Source organism: Triticum aestivum, chromosome 5D, assembly GCF_018294505.1.
Source record: "Triticum aestivum cultivar Chinese Spring chromosome 5D, IWGSC CS RefSeq v2.1, whole genome shotgun sequence".
NCBI lineage: Eukaryota > Viridiplantae > Streptophyta > Magnoliopsida > Poales > Poaceae > Triticum > Triticum aestivum.
The window spans coordinates 426,333,556-426,349,969 of NC_057808.1; the positions used below are offsets into that span (position 1 = coordinate 426,333,556).

Consider the following 16,414-nt stretch of genomic DNA (forward strand, 5'->3'; position numbering starts at 1 on the left):
ATATGTAAAGACGACTGGCATAAGCATGGATGAAGAGGAGATCAACAATACACAATCAGCACCACAAGACTGAGATCATGCTGTAATTCAGTAATGCAGTAGTTTCAAAATGAACTTGATGTAGTTCCAAAATGAACTTGTTCTTTTAGTACTGTCATGTGTAGTTACTTTTGGCACAACTAATCCTTTTGGATGAATTTGTTCTTTTAGTACTGAGGAATTTTAGTACTGCTCTGTGTAGTTCCAAAGTGAACTTGTTCTTTTAGTACTGTTCTGTGTTTCTCTTTGGTTTCTGCACTTTTGTTAAATGAGATATCTCTTGTCAAATAAATTGCATATACTGGTAGTGCAACAACAATTGAATTTCATGCAACATCCTCACATCAGTCACACATCATAAATAGATCTCTTACATAAAATAGGTTCACAACCCAACATACTGCATGCAGCAGGTTTGGATACAATAGTCTTACAGACATATGCTCACATTGGCACACAACAAACATACATTATACATTGCTGAATAAAAGAGATGCAACATCTCTGTCTCATCTACATCCTGAACAGAGCACCTGCACGGCCATCGGACCCTGGCCCTGCAAAACCATGTCCACCACCAATGTATGCCCTCTCTGCACCATCTATTGTACCAGGATAACAGGTGAAAGTGTGACACCGAGCGCTGTTCGATTCTTCGTCATAGTCATAAGCAGGCGGCAACTCTGTTAAGATAGGGATGTGATCTATAACCTTCAGAACATGGATCTTCAGAAAATGAACAACTGTTGGCTTCTCATCTTTTAGACGACTACTAGGCGGTGAAATTGGCACGTCAGAGTCAGAGGTTGGGTAATCTTGTCGTAATTCAGGCTCTGGTAGCTCCACTTCATATAATTTAGGCAATTTGTTTGGGTTCTTCATCCATGCTTCAACAACGACGAAGCACCGATCAGTGGGCTTCAATATCTTAACGAGATCGCCGCCGAGACTGTTAACAAGGTTGGTAACGAACTCGACCTCCCATGCCTCTTGCGGGAGCCCATCAAAGCTCAACCTTGTCAGAAACTTCATAGACGACTCCTCGCCACCCATCCCACGATGCCACCAGCAAAACTGGATTGTCTCGCTGCCGACGGTAAGCTTGCGGGAGTGGTAGATGAGCACGCGAGTGCAGTCGTCGCCAGACCGAAACCGTACAAGAAAATCCGCCGGAGGCGAACATACCTCAACCATGACGTCGCCGCGGCGGACGCCGCATTGCGCCTCCAAAGCAGCAACCACCTGTGCCGGCGACACGGGAGGCCGGTTCCCTTCCACTGTACCCACCAGGGCATGACCGCGTAGCTTCTCCTCCAGCCGGTACATCCCAGCCGTGCGCCTCAGCACACAGCGACCGACCTCAGGCCGCAACTCCGGCTCGCCGCGCCTCCAGCCCTCCGCCGGGAAGAAGATACTACCCTCCCTGTTCTCCGGCCGCCAGCTCTCTCCCTCATACTGGTCCATCTTGAGCGAGGTGACGACAACGGCGACGGCTGTGGCAGATCTGGAGAGAGGAGAAGGTGAGATCGAGAGAGAGCTAGGGTTTTCCCCGAATCAGGCTGAATTGGGGATTTTGACCAGGGAGGGGATGCACAATTTGCAAAAAAAAACCTTCACAATTATCCTGACAGTGGGCCATACGCTGAGTCAGCAAGCCACGTGGGCTCCGTAACGGCTCGCAACAGGGAAGTGACACATTCGCTCATAAAGCAAACCAAACTGACCAATTCTCCACATTTTGAGACTTGTGTGATCAATGTGCTCATCTCGCGAGAGTTCAGTGACGAACGGTGCGTTTATCTCTATATATTTTGTCTGAAGTGAAATGGTGCAAACTTTGACTAAGTTTGTAGGAAAATGCATCAATTTTTTGCGTAAAGGACCATATGCGTGAACATATTGCCAGAAAAGACCACCCATGAATAGAGTTGCTAAAACTACTATACCGACAGGTCTAACAAGCAACATGTGTCACTCTTGCCACCTCAGCAGATGGGGTAAGGCTTGCCGCCGTAGCCCGTGGCTGTAGTTTCCATATGACAAGATTTCAAGCGTGGCGGGGACGTAGTGCACCACGTGTTCTTGCCGACGGGGACTAAGGCGGCCAACACTATACGTCATTCATTCCCTAGTTAATTAAGCAACCTTGAGACCTGCATTCCTGGCTTCCTCCGTGATGTGTACATGGATCCAGACCGCACCGCCTTGAAAACACAAGACGACCCGCTGCTGCTCACTGGCACACTTCTCTGTATAGTCTCGTGTTGGCTCCAGATCGAGGGGGCCTTGTTCCTCCCTAGTTGACTATAAAACTTCACTATATCCTTGCGTATGTTACACAAAATAAGCCCAAATGTATGACAACCCACTTTGGACCACTCGTTCCAACACAACAGTGCACATGGTGCACACCGTTCGGTTCCATCGATCTGCCACTCGGAAAATCCTGTGATATGGAACCTGCAGTCTCCGGCAATAGGACCGTCACGGTAGTTTTTTGGCAGTTCTATTTGGAGGTGGTCTTTTCTGGCAATACACTCGCGCAGGTAGTCCTTTACGCAAAAAAAAAATCAAATTTATCAACAACTACAATACTTTTAAGGTGTATCGAGAAGGAAAACTTACATGTTAACCCTGCTTTTTATGGGAAGTTGCTTGGCTGAGAAGGAAACTTGCATGGATAGTTTGCTTGCTTACACATGGAAACTTGCATGGATAGTTTGCTTGCTTATTGTCGAATATTTTGCCAGGGGTGTTTAGTTCATTCTTTTTATGCTCTTACAATTTTCGACCCGATGACATTGCCATGGACTGCTGATGACACCATAGTTGCTTGAGAGCTTGCCACGGTGAAGCACGATGACAGTTGGAAGAGCATGACGCAAATGGCTTGGACTTCCATCGAATAAGATCGAAATAAGATAGTGCGGCCGCCCTCCTCGAAGATAAAGATTACAAATGTACCCCTTCATTCAGTGCCCTCCTTTTCTGGTGGTACATAGCAAAGAAAGCTTTACCTCGAGTGAACCTTCCTTATTAGAAGGCGGACTATTGTCCGTTATCTCTATGATAGTGGAACCCTACCGCTATAATGGTATGAAACCGCAATCCTTATTTTCGGTTCGGTTACACATGATATATGATCAAATTGCTCGATTGTTTTGCATCTTTCATGGGTCAATCCGCTTTGCTGTAGAATCATCGTCCTCGCCGGGCAACGCCATGGACAGTTGTGTCGTCTCCGTCCAAGGCGAGGTCCCGACAAGACTCCCCGTCTCGGCCACGGAGCTCGGGGTGTGCCATTGCCCTCATCTTCTTCTCTGGAAAATCTACTTACACACCACTGAATTTCAAGCAACTTGCAAATAGCAAACGCGCTATCCTTATTAGTTATTATAAGCTGGGTGATTACTGAAAACAACAACCTGTTTGAGACATCAAAGTTCAGCTAAACTAAAGCTATGGTGAACCGTGACCGCCATCTGCCGATCCACACTCAAGGTTGATAGGTCACACCGGCTCCGGAAGCGCATGGGACCCGGCGGCGAGACCAATGACACCGCCGTGTCCGGCCGCGTAGTCCTCCTTGGCGTCGGCGCCCTCGACGTGAGCACCGACCGTGGCGCGGCAGACAGGGCAGGTGGGCGCGCGCGTGAGCAGCCAGCGGTCGACGCACTCCCGGTGGAACCCGTGGCGGCACGCCGGGAGCACCCGCACCTCGTCCCCGGCCGCGTACTCCGCCAGGCACACCGCGCAGTCGCCGGCGTCCGCGTCGGCGTCCTCCTCCTTCTTCCGGCCTCCGATGACATCGCCGGGCTGCTGCTGCTGCTGCTGCAGGACGACCACCCGCACGGGGATCGTCTCGAGCGCGCGCTTGGTCTCCTCCCGCGGCGCCGCCGCTCCCAGGCCGTCGCCATCGACCCAGCCGTGTCCTTGTTGGCGGGCGTCGTAGCGGGTGGCGCGGATGCAGGCGTAGACCGCGCTGAAGACGACGTAGGAGACGGTGGCGACGAAGAGCACGATGGTGGTGCCGCTGAACACCGTCTCCAGGCGCGCCATCGGCTGCGCGTCCATCGGATGGGCGGGATCCGGCGGGGGCGCCGGCGCGGCCAGGAGGCGGCGAGCGGCCCAGCAGCCACCGCGTGGTTGCTGCATGGTGAACTAGAGTTCTAGGTTGTGCTGCGTGAAGAAGGCGTGTGAGCTCGACCTGTGGTTTTAAGGCGGGGGTGGTAGCTAGCAAGATATCTTCGCGCGGGCATCCGGGCGAGAGAAACGGAAGGTGGAGGGAAGCTTCATAGCGTAGCCGCCCCGCTTCTCCGCGCGGCGCGAGGCGCCGGGGCCTGTGTCTGCCCGTCCGTTTCTGCCGCTCAACGGTGGGTCGATCGATCCAGCCAGCCAGCCGGCTGACTTTGAGGCGGTGCCGCGCGCACAGCTAGAGCGTGGCAATTTTCAACCGGGCTAACTCCTTTCCACCACAGGTAATAGACTCTACGTATCGGCCGGCTGAAGCTCACATCTAATCGGCCGCCTCGAGAACCATTGGATCTGCGCGCGAACAGCAAACTGATCAGCCGACCGTGCGTTCGCAACATGACAGCCAACCGCTCATTTGCAACATGAGTCAATGTTGTGCTCGTCTGGTTGTGTCGTGTTAGCTTCGCAACAAGGCACATGTTGCAAGCGCAACAAATCCCCAAATTGTATTGGTCTCCATACCGACAGAGTTGCGCGGAGTGTGGCGCACGCCGACCGCCGCAGCAATAGCTATTGCCCCGCTGCCATGAACACCCCCCTCCCCCCATCTACTCAGCCTGTGCAACATCATGGAACACCATATCATCGGCGTTGCGGTCGCAACATCACCGATGTTATGGTCAATATCAACATCACAATCTACTACCAGTGTCCCTGCAGTCGCGTGATAGCCGGTCTAGCGCCGACAAGCCCCTCTTTGCATTATTGTCACGTCAGCCGGACTGTAGCAACAGCATTGCTTCGCAATGGGCATCGCTGCATCGGCTAGAGATACATGCAGGGGAGCAAAGGTGGTCGGCCATGATGAGCCCGCTTTGCAACATCATCGCGTCGGCCAGCCTCCAGCAGCAACGTTGCTTCGACGTAGGCATCGGCTGGAGATACACGCAGGGGAGCGAGGGTGGTCGACCATGGCGGAGCAAGCGAGGTGAGCACTCTAGTGTGTGCGTGGGAAAGATGATGGTGTGGTGGGATGGTTAACATTGCAAAGGGAAAAGTGTGAAACACGTGGGTGGCCGCCGGAGGGATAATGAAGGGTGCGGTAGGTAGGAGTAGGTTCATACTTAAGAAAAAGAACTCGTGTATATCTCCATTTCCTTATTGTAACCTAAATGGTTCCAGCTGGATTTTGCCCGTGAAAATCCCATAAAATTGAGTAAATTCTAACTTAAAAGGAAAGTAGTTCTCATAGCTTGAAAAATGGAGAATGTTACACGGTAGGATCTCAACATTGGATCAAAGCTCTTCAACATCGACTGAGCCATAGTTTTAGAAATGGGAGTGGCGATCAAACCCGTGAGCTTATCGGTTCAGGTTTTGACCGGTCCGGCCGCCGGTTCGTCCGCTTCAATGTCAATGTCAGTTCGTTTGAAAAAAGAATCTTTTGTGCAGAATGAAGGACAAATAATAGAAATTCTTAAAGTGATACAACAACCAAGTCTAGCTCAGATGGTCGTTGGGCCAGATTTAGGTGCGTTGGCCTTTACTCATGGGACGTAGGTTGTGCATTGCTTCAACTTTTTATAGCATGTCCACTTTCATTTAATCATTGTGAATACTTAACCAAAACTCTCAATAATTGTCACCATTCACATATCTCTCATATATGGGGTAGTGTTGATGCTAGAACCCCATATTTCTAAAAAAAATATATAAGGTGTTTGAAATGGAAGTGAAAAATATGAGTTTGTTGAGGTAAAGGAAAACCATGTGGAATTTTACTTCATATTAGTGTACCATACAAACTATGAAGAGCATATGTGCTCAACATATTTTGTATGTAAATCCACTAGTTTGGTTAATAGATATGATCAATTACATGTCGGTTGAGGGAGAGAGATTATTTTGACATTTCGAGTATCTTACAAGGTGTATTTTGGTCATCTCCCTACCTCATAAGAATCTTGGACCTAATGTAAGGTCATGATGGAGTGGTGACGAGACCAAAGTGGATTGACATCTCATAACGATGGAGCACGTCGACACGAGGAAGAGCGTTGCACGAAGGGCTTGGACTTTCACCAGTAAGACCAAAACGAGATATATATATATATATATATATATAACGTGTCAGTCCTCCTCTGAGACAAAGATTAAACAAATTACCTTTTTTATGGAATGCCGGCCGGTTTATATTTTATACGAAAAAAGAGATACGTCATTTGATAAGATATCTACTAGGAAAGCTGGAGGCTCCGACTTTCAAGAAATTGTTCGAGAGGCTCCTGGCTCCTAGCCAATACATCCGCCGCCACATTGGCCGCCCTAGGACAGTGATGAAAATTACAGAATTAAAACTGTGAGCTAGAAGGGAGCATTCTTCATAGATAGTTGTTGTACCTTTGTTACTACTATACATATAACAAATGAGGTATATTTGAGAAATGATTGCTGAAGAAAAGAAAACTGTCAAGAACTTATTTGCCTTCCTCTTTTGGTGGAAAACTGTCAAGGGTTTAGCTTTGCTGAAACTTCCTAATTGGAAGGCGAGCTATTTTTCTTCTATCGCTATGATAGTGGAACCCGACGCCTGTTATGCGGTGGTATGAAAAACTGCAATCCCTATTTTCGGGTTCGGTTACACGTGATCTATGTAACATGTTGCCCAATTGTTTTGTATACTTTTTTATAACACACAATTCACTCTCTTTTGACCTTGCACCTCGAGAGGATTTTGCAGGTGAGTAATTATTGGGAACAACATAAAAATGGACACAAATGTATGCATTGTTACCAAGTTCCATTAGGTCTTGTGGATCAAGCATGCCCACAAAATTTGCTGAGACAATTAAAGAAATCCAAAACTTTGTATATCTGGTCTGCTTCTGCTTTGTCACATGTTTTTTATGGGGACTGCTTTGTCACATGTTAGTAGTGACTCCAAAGAGAAAACATATAAGTACTCATTTGGCGTCCTCTTTTGGTGGTAGACAAAAAATAGGCTTTAGCTCAACTGAAACTTCCTAATTGGAAGCTGACCTATGTTCCTTTATAGCTATGATAGTGGAACCTGACGTGCATTGTACGGTGGTATGAAAAACTACGTACAATCCTTATTTTCGGCTCCGTTACACATGATCTATGCAACACGTTGCCCGATTGTTTTGTATAATTGTTTTTTTGCGGGGGGTTTTGTATGATTGTTTAATGCACAATTCAATCCCTTTTGACCTTGCACCTTGAGAGGATTGTTGTGGGTGGTCAATTCTTGGGAACAACAACAAAATGGACACAAATGAATGCATGTTACCAAGTTCCATTAGATATTGTGGATCAAGCAGGCCCACAAAATTTGTTGAGACTATTAAAAAATTCAAAATTTTGTATATCTGGTCTGCTTCTGCTTTGTCACATGTTTTTTTTATGGGGACTGCTTTGTCACATGTTAGTAGTGACTCCAAAGAGAAAACAGATAAGTACTCATTCGACGTCCTCTTTTGGTGGTAGACAAAAAATAGGCTTTAGCTCAGCTGAAACTTCCTAATTGGAAGCTGACCTATGTTCCTTTATAGCTATGATAGTGGAACCCGACGCGCGTTGTACGGTGGTATGAAAAACTAAAATCCTTATGTTCGGTAACGTTACACATGATCTATGCAACACGTTGCCCAATTGTTTTGTATAATTGTTTTTTTGCAGGTTTTTTTTTTGTATGATTGTTTAATGCACAATTCAATCCCTTTTGACCTTGCACCTCGAGAGGATTGTTGCGAGTGGTCAATTCTTGGGAACAACATCAAAATGGACACAAATGAATGCATGGTTACCAAGTTCCATTAGGTATTGTGGATCAAGCATGCGCGCAAAATTTGCTACTTCTAGACTTCTAGTTTGTCACATTTTAGCAGTGACTCCAAAGAGAAAACAATCAAGTACTTATTAGCTTTCCTCTTTTGGTGGTAGACAACAAATATGGGCTTTAGCTCATCTTAAACTTCCTTATTAGAAGGCGGGCTATTGTTCTGTTATCGCTATGATAGTGGAACACAACGCGCGTTGTGCGATCCATGGTATGGAAAACAACAATCCTTCTTTTTTGGTCCGGTTACACATGATCTATGCAACATGTTTCATATATATAAAAGATTTGTTTTATGTCATTCTTCAAGCACAATTCAATCCCCCTTTACTAGATCCGGCACTTCAAAAGGGTATTTGCAAGAAAGCCATTGTTTGGCAGAACAACATCAAAATGGACACAAACGACGTATATAGATGTCCATTCCTCATGCATTTTGTAGATCATGCATGGCCAGAAAATTGACTTATGGATAGTATGAAAAAAAACCGAAATTTCATCTATGTGGTCTGTCGTTATTAATCTGAGGATCACAACTGGCATCGATCAACAAATGTTTGAGGCATCAAAATTAATTTAGACACACTACCGGATTACGACTAGCTGAACCTTCCTGATTGGTCGCTACCATGCGTCTCCGATCCACAAGCTGATGGACGCTGACGGTTTCGTCATATCGGCGCCGGGAGCCCAATGGACCAGGCGGCGAAATCACCAAAGTAACCGGCGTGCCTGGTCGAGGTCGGGGAGTTCTCCTCCTTGGCGTCGGCGCCGTCGAGGTGCGCGGCGACCGGGGCGCGGCAGACGGGGCAGGTGGGCGCGCGCGTGAGCAGCCAGCGGTCGACGCACTCCCGGTGGAAGCCGTGGCGGCACGCCGGGAGCACGCGCACCTCGTCCCCGGCCGCGTACTCCGCCAGGCACACGGCGCAGGCGTCGGCGTCCGCGCCCACACCCTCGTCCGCCACGACCGCCTCGGGGCAGCCGCCGTCGCGCGGATGGTCCAGCAGGACGACCACCCGCACGGGGATCGCCTCGAGCGCGCGCTTGGTCGCCTCCCGCGGCGGCGCCGGGCCGTCGGCGTCGGCCCCGCCGGGCTCTTCCTGGCGGGCGGCGCGGAGGCAGGCGTAGAGCGTGCTGAGGGCGATGTAGGAGACGCTGGCGACGAAGAGCACGGTGGTGGTGATGCTGAGCACCCTCGCCAGGTGCGCCTGCTGCGCGTCCATGGACTGGTCAGGCGACACCGCCGTCGGCGGGGGCGCGGTCAGGAGGCGGCGAGTGGCCCAGCACCCGCCGCAAGGTCTTTGCATGGCGAATCGGCGATAGTAACTGGCGATCGGGCTGGCTAGCGGCTCCCTCGAGTCTAGGGTAGGCCGGGAGTAGTACCAGGTTGGTGTGGGGAGGCGCGTGAGGCCGACGCGTGCTTTTATGGCAAGTGATTGGTAGGGGATGTGGGGTGGCTAGCTGTACGTACGCGTGCGTGAATGGGTGCATGCAGCCGGTGGTGAGAGACAGCGCTCCGCGTGCATATCCGTGCGGCGTGACGCGGGGTCCGTCCGTCGGTCCGTGCCGCCCAACCAGAAACGGCGGCCAGCTGCGTTCGGGGTGTGGCAGGAGACGGCGGCGCACGCACAGCTAGAGCGTGCGTGGCAGTTTGCGTCCCGAGCGTTGCTACACGGACGACATTTCACGCACGATACATAGACGACACTGCATATCCCACCATCCATTCATCAGACCAAAGTGCACAAAGCTGTTGGATTAGGCATCGTGCATGTATCGTCCCAGCATTTGTCGTCTATGAAGTAGTTTCGTTGCGTCCCAGCGCGGTGCGGTGCGGTGGTGCCCGGGGACGGCGGGGAGATCCATCATATCGGTTGTGGGAGGAGGCGTACGAGACCGTCGTTTCGTTCGGGCGCGGCGCATGCACGCGCGCTGCCTTGGGACTGGGAGTGGTATTTTGGTTTCAAATATCTGCGGACGGCGCACGAGGGGAATGCGAGGGCTACGTAAGCCCTGGGCCTTGGGCCTTGGGCCTTGGGCCTTGGGAATGGTATTTTGGTAGTACTAGCGTGACGTACAGCATGACGAAGCAATTTCTTGAAGCTGTGTAGGTGTTCGTACATGATGGCGAATCGGGCTACAAGCGAATTTGGCATGCTAAACATGAGCGCGAAAACGTGTGTGCATCAGCGAGGGCGAGCTTCAAGAAATTGTGAACGGTCTTATTAATATCCAAGTGTGTAACTCATAGGAATTAAGTTTCGCAACGGACCGAAATGGTCACTGGAAAGCTAGTTCATTTCTGTTTTCGCTTCCAAGGGGGCGAGGGCCGGGACTCGAATCCTCACCCCAGCTTATAAAGTCGACAGATTTTTCTTTTACTAGAAATTTCATTCTCGCCAGCATTGACACGTAGAATGAGACTCTCTCTTTGTACTTGTCTGGGTGGCGTACAAGCAAATCTCGCGATTGTTTTCATTCCTTCATTTAGGTCTTGAAATTGTTAAATACTAGAAGATCAAGCACCGATCATGGATCAAATCAAATGTCGGATGAACTGTTCATTCTTTTCGTTGCACGTGAGATAAATTTATAAAGACATATTTCAAAATCGGTTTTTGGTCCCCTTACATGTTAGCACCACGCTTTGCTTTCAGGTGTATATAGCATTTATTCTGTCTAAGTTGTTCTAGTTATAACTCCTTTATGATATATCAGCTGTGACCTAAAGTACTCGTGGAAGTTGTATGAAGCGTCTCATCCCTCTTACACAAAAGCCCGCTGGTATTTATTGATGTAGCGACCGATGTAGCAACCGTAGGTTTACAGGAGGGTTCGGTGGAGATAGCCAGCCGAACAGAATTACAGGGGACATATGGATAGAGATGAAACAAAACTTAAAAAGAAAAGATATTCTATCTACTCCCTATATTTGATACGTACACAAGATATTCAACACTCCCCCTTAATCACAACTCTACTAGGTTGAGATTACGCCGAAACTCTTCAAAGCTTCTGGTAGGCAATGCTTTAGTGAAGCCATCTGCAAGCTGATCCTTCGAAGGAATAAACCTAATCTCCAACTATTTGTTTGCACTGGTCTTCTTATAATCTTGTATAGCACCATGATTCGCTTCCCGGTATCACGTATATAGCATTTACACTTTCTAAGATTTTTCTAGTTATACCAATTGTGACCTCAAGCACAAACCACCATTGGCATTTCAAAAAAGCCTTATTTTTCGATCAAATTGTTCTATAGATGATAGATTCATGCTTCGAGTTCAAGATACATGGTTGGCGAAATTTCTCCTTTTCCTACTTTCAAAGATTCGATCGAGCCTTTCTCTCTAGTATCTTTTTACAAAAAAAAATCATTGGATATAGAGGATTCTATCGCATTTATAGGTCTTGATTGTTTTTTTCAAATGAATAAATCCAATAAGTTTACTTTATGGAAGAAAATACCTTCGTTTGTTGACACTTGTGATGCACGCATGCACCTAATCGTACATTTTTCACAGGTAAACATGGGCGCACAAAATGGGTGTCTGGAGACTGAGCTCTAGGAATTTGTGAACGGAATAGTCGTCGGAAAGCAGATCCATGTTCTGGTGGAAAAGACACTTTCTCGATTTAAGACTCCGCTTTTGTCGGGATGAGTCACTTGAACCCTCGCAACTTATAAAGTCGATGGCCTTTTATTTTACTAGAAATTTATTGTTGCCAGTGTTGACATGTAGAATGGGACTCTCTCTTTTTCCTTGTCTTGGTGATCCAGAAGCAGATCTCACGACAATGTTCATTCCATTATTTAGGTCTTGAACTTACAAAGTACTAGAAGATCATTTGATTGAGCATCATAGAAGAATTTGATTGACGCCTAACTTAGACTTATCTATAATACCTAAATAGCTCATCTCCACTATCGTATTTCTCTTGACATGCAGCCTATCCACCTTAGTAGCATTGCCACATCATCAATTACTCTTAATTATTTTGATCGTGCAGCTCACCATGTCCTCATTCTTTTACAAAAAAACAAACCGTGTGATTCGGCTCTCTGGAAACCGAAGAGGCCTCTTTGGTCTTCCGTAACTGAAGGGCAAGTGTACTAACCGATAAAAAGAAGCCCGACAAAAGCCCATTGCTCCATCTCTTTGCATCTCTTACTCTTCCCCCATACATCGCAGCAGACAGGGCGGCGTTTTGTCGTAAACCACCTCCCAATCTCACCACCGGAAACATTGAATGATGTGATACAATCAATCCTTGAACAAGTTGAAATTCGCCCATGCATCAATGCACATATGAATGATGCCTATGTACTCACGAATCACGCCCCAGATGCGAATGGAGAGGCGGCATTTGAAAAGAATGGGGACAACAATTCCTCGCCACTTTATGTCTTGATAGATGCATGTCGCCAATTGTGTTTTTCTTTCTTTTGACAAGTGTCAAGCTAGATCATGAGATCGATCCGTCAACAATGGGACTCGAAAGTTGAGGTTGTACCCGCCGACGACATCCAACCATAAGAATAATTAAATAAACTAAACAGTTCAGTCAAATTATTGTACTAGCTAGCTGCTCAAAAAGTGGACGACCACCTCGAGTAATTGGAGTGGTGTGGCTGGTGCACTGTGCATGAACCGGGGTTATTACATGTGTATGCAGTATCCTACTAGAAATCATACTATTTGGAACTTTTTACAGGAAATTACTTGTATTACTCACGTAGAGATTTATACATTGTTTAAGGACCTCATCAGGTCAGAATTTCTGTCATAAGCTGCCAGTAAATAGCTTACAAAGATTTTGACTTCGTCGTGTGTGAGTTATAGAAAATTTTCGTTGTGTCATGAACAATTGAATCTCACCAACGATGAAGCTATCCCAGTTGAAACTGATCGTGCATCAAATTAAAAGAGCTGGCTGCTAGGAAGTGGTATATGCCATGCATGTAGGCATGTGCATGTGTGCGCGTGGTGAGAGACCATTCACTGCAAAGCAATTAAGCATTTGCATGGTCATGTATTCATTCACAGTTCTGCGCATCTGCAAAGAAATTAGGCATCCCGCTGCATTGCCAAAGAGGGTATGGGTGCTTTTATGCTTTGGTAGATGCATGTCATCAATGGTGTTTTTCCTTCTTTTGAAAAGGGTCAAGTTGAACCGTGTGTAGATATTTGGTCGAGCATAAGTTGATGAATGGGCTCCTCAAAGACCTAATCGCTGGCTATCCGAGTGTCAAAAACCAAAAAATCCAGTCAAATCATCGTGCTAGCTAGCTAGCTGATCGAAATGTGGATGAGCCACGGCCAGTCGTTGGAGTGTGGTGCATGCATGCATGTGCGCGTGCTGAATTCATTCACGTTTTTGCACACCTGCAAAGATATTAGGCGTGGCACTGCATTGCCAAAGAGGGTATAGGGGCAACTTCCCGAGACCGTCACATGCTTCCCTGCTTACATGCCGCACCAGACTGTGTGTGTGTGTGTGTGTGTGTGTGCAGGTCAGGCTGCGGCCGCTCGACACGCAGTGGGTTTTGGGGCGGCCCCACGTTGCTTTGCCTCTCTCTTTCGCTGGTGCGGTGCCCTCGGCCACTTAAACTCCCCCCCTTTGTCTCAAAAAAAAAACTTAAACTCCCCCCCCCCCCCCCCCCCCCCCCCCCCCCCCTCCACCACTAGCTAGCTCTGTAGTTGCAGCTCGAGCACCTTGAGAGGGAAGCACACCAAGCTAACAAGCTAGGAAGAAACTCCCTTGCATCCGACCAGCGTGACGTGACGGTGAGTCCCCTCCATCTCTGGCCATCTTGCTAATGTCTTCTTCGTCTTCTTCTTTCTTCTTCTTCTTCTTCTTCTTCTTTCATGTCGAATAGGGACATGAAATTAGAGAAGAGGAACTAACCATAACCATACGTTAATTGTTGCTGATCTCGTCCTACTCCTACCTAGTAGCTTGGATCTCCATGGACGGCACGACGCCTCATCATCTGCTGCCTCCGAGCGAGGCCAAAAAGGAGATCCGGGATGACGTCCCACTGGTCTGCGCATGGGCTCTCATCAACGCCTTCAGCATCGTCTGCGGCGCAGCAAGCGGATACATAGCCGCCTACATCCATGTCTCGTGCAGCCAGGTACCTACCTACCCGTGCCCCTCGGAACTCGGATGCTTTTGCTTGACATTATTGCCATGCCACCGATCCATCATGCGCCAAGCTGGTATGGTGTTCCTCTTCCTCTGCAGTCCTCCTTCATTCTGCCGTGCATCCAGCTGACGGACGCGGCGAAAGCCAGGCTAATCGCGCTCTTCATCGGGATGTTGTGCTGCGCCGCATCCCAGGCGGCCGCGGCCGCGCCGGCGCTGCTGCTCCCACGCCGCCGTCGCTGGGCCCGCCGTGCCCTCGCCTACCTCGCGCTCGCGGTCACCATCCTCTTCCATTGCATGTACGCCAGTTTAGTCTGGATCCTCCTCGCCGCCGACCCAGGACACATGTCCGGCAGGATCTACTACACCGTGATCATCTGCTTCATGGTGGTGTGCGACCTCCTGAGCTGCGTGGCCCTCCTCCTGGAGGTGATGGGGCGGCGCAAGCAGTGCGTAGCCTAGCCTGTGACTTCAGCTAGCTGCAACTGATCATGTTCGTGGATCAGCTCATGAGGTACCGATCTGTGAGAACGTAATTCTAGGGAATAACGTAGATTATGCATTAACTCTACTGTGACGATTGATGGAGTAGTGCCGTAGTATTCGTGAATCTAGCTAGTACCTGGTGTAGTGTTAATGGGAAACACTTACTATCTGTAGTTAATTTCTCCATTTGGGCTATATATGCTGGCTATATAATTAGACTGGGTGGATTGTGTGGTTATGTTTGATGTATTAATTCCGGCTTTTCTCTATGTGATCGTCAGACATGAGGTATATATATATGCTTAAATTGATGTTGCAGTGTAATTTGATGTTGCTGAAATCGTTGCAGTGTGTAATTCCATGCGCACATGTTGTTCTGGTGTTAAAAATTGATTTTCATTCATTCCGGCAACCGCTAACGTATCCTCTAGGCTGGGCTGCGTGCCGGTGCTCTCGGCTGAGATTGAGTGACCCCTGTCCCGACCCATGTGACCATAGCTTGGAATGCCCTCCTGCAAACTAAGGTCCTTTTTGATGCATGCCCATTTTTCGTTTGGAATATCCACACCCCGACAGTGAAACTTGACTTACTTGTATGAGCGGTTTCACCGCGCCTAGACGCAACAATCCTCCTTGAACATTTGAAAATTATGTTTTTTGGGTCTGATCACCGAGTTGAATATTTGAGTCACGAGTTAAGCAACCATCTAAAGAGTTGTGGAATTGTTCCACAACTTACACCTACCGGAACACCTGAAACTACTGGGGTTTCCGGAAGATATAATTGAACTTTATTGAATACTAGTAAGATGCCCATGCGCTGCATACAACATCGAAATGCATTGATCCGGGTCATTTCATGTTTAACAATTATCGATAGGTTTCTTCGAATATTCATTCTTCTCTAGAGCTCACAATCATCCGGGTGAATAGTAAATGTAGGGAAAATAGATAAAAATAATAATATCTTTTGCAAACAAAAGCGTTCAAGTGTGCAACCTGCATCCAAAACTTCATGAAGAAATAACACTTATTGTGCTTTGCAAAAAATGATCTTCAAAAAAAATATTTTTTGAGTATCGATTTTGTTTATTTTTTCTAGACAGCCATGAATGTAACTCAGGATGACTTGGAAGGGGGCAGAGGAGATGGCGAGGAGGAGGGGGTCGTGGGGGTGGTCGGCAATGTGGCCTAAGCGAAGGCATGAAGGCGTTGGGGGCAGACGACACCAAGAGCAGCGGCCTCTCCAGATCCTTCTTATTTTTTCATGAGATGGCTAGATGAGGTGAGAGGCGGGGGGTTATCTACAAACGAGGAGTGAAGTGCGCGGGTCTTTTTGCAAAACTGGCATAGTTTGTCTCAGATGCGTTGGATGTAAATAGAACGGTTGTAAATGAATAATGGCAGCCACACCATCATCACCAACTCAGCTTTTTATAGGAGTAGATATGGTTTGATCAAGAGAGAAGTTAATTTAATCTTGAACTCATGACCTAATTTAAGTTGCAACTCCCAACTTCAAAACCAGTTAGTACACAACCCTAAACTTTCAACACCATTCAGTTTACCCCCAAAGATGCTTGGAGGGTTCCAGGGTGGTTTTGTGTAACGTGGCATCTAGGTTGACTAGTTAGTACACAACTCCAACGCGCTAGTACACGTGTTGTTCTGGTGCTAAAAATTGGT

The 16,414-nt window shown here is 47.8% G+C and overlaps 3 protein-coding genes across 4 annotated transcripts; 1 reads left to right on the forward strand and 2 right to left on the reverse strand.

The window, feature by feature from the left end:
* Positions 1–3,398: 3,398 nt before the first annotated feature.
* On the reverse strand, positions 3,399–4,413 carry LOC123125269 (probable E3 ubiquitin-protein ligase ATL44). Its single transcript, XM_044545787.1, has one exon. It carries the CDS (start codon positions 4,192–4,194, stop codon positions 3,550–3,552), a length of 645 nt encoding a protein of 214 aa, XP_044401722.1. The 5' UTR covers positions 4,195–4,413; the 3' UTR covers positions 3,399–3,549.
* A 4,090-nt stretch (positions 4,414–8,503) lies between these two features.
* Positions 8,504–9,461, reverse strand: LOC123125270 (probable E3 ubiquitin-protein ligase ATL44). The gene has a single exon (XM_044545788.1). The coding sequence runs from the start codon at positions 9,397–9,399 to the stop codon at positions 8,764–8,766; it is 636 nt and encodes a 211-aa protein (XP_044401723.1). The 5' UTR covers positions 9,400–9,461; the 3' UTR covers positions 8,504–8,763.
* Positions 9,462–13,768: 4,307 nt separating this feature from the next.
* On the forward strand, positions 13,769–15,068 carry LOC123125271 (uncharacterized). Of its 2 annotated transcripts, none has more exons than XM_044545790.1 (3): positions 13,769–13,881; positions 14,050–14,231; positions 14,342–15,068. In XM_044545790.1, exons 2-3 carry the CDS (start codon positions 14,064–14,066, stop codon positions 14,702–14,704), a joined length of 531 nt encoding a protein of 176 aa, XP_044401725.1. In that variant the 5' UTR covers positions 13,769–13,881; positions 14,050–14,063; the 3' UTR covers positions 14,705–15,068. The 2 variants fall into 2 exon arrangements, with proteins under 2 accessions (XP_044401725.1, XP_044401724.1); XM_044545789.1 differs by having other exon boundaries at positions 13,770–13,881; positions 14,053–14,231.
* Positions 15,069–16,414: the final 1,346 nt, after the last annotated feature.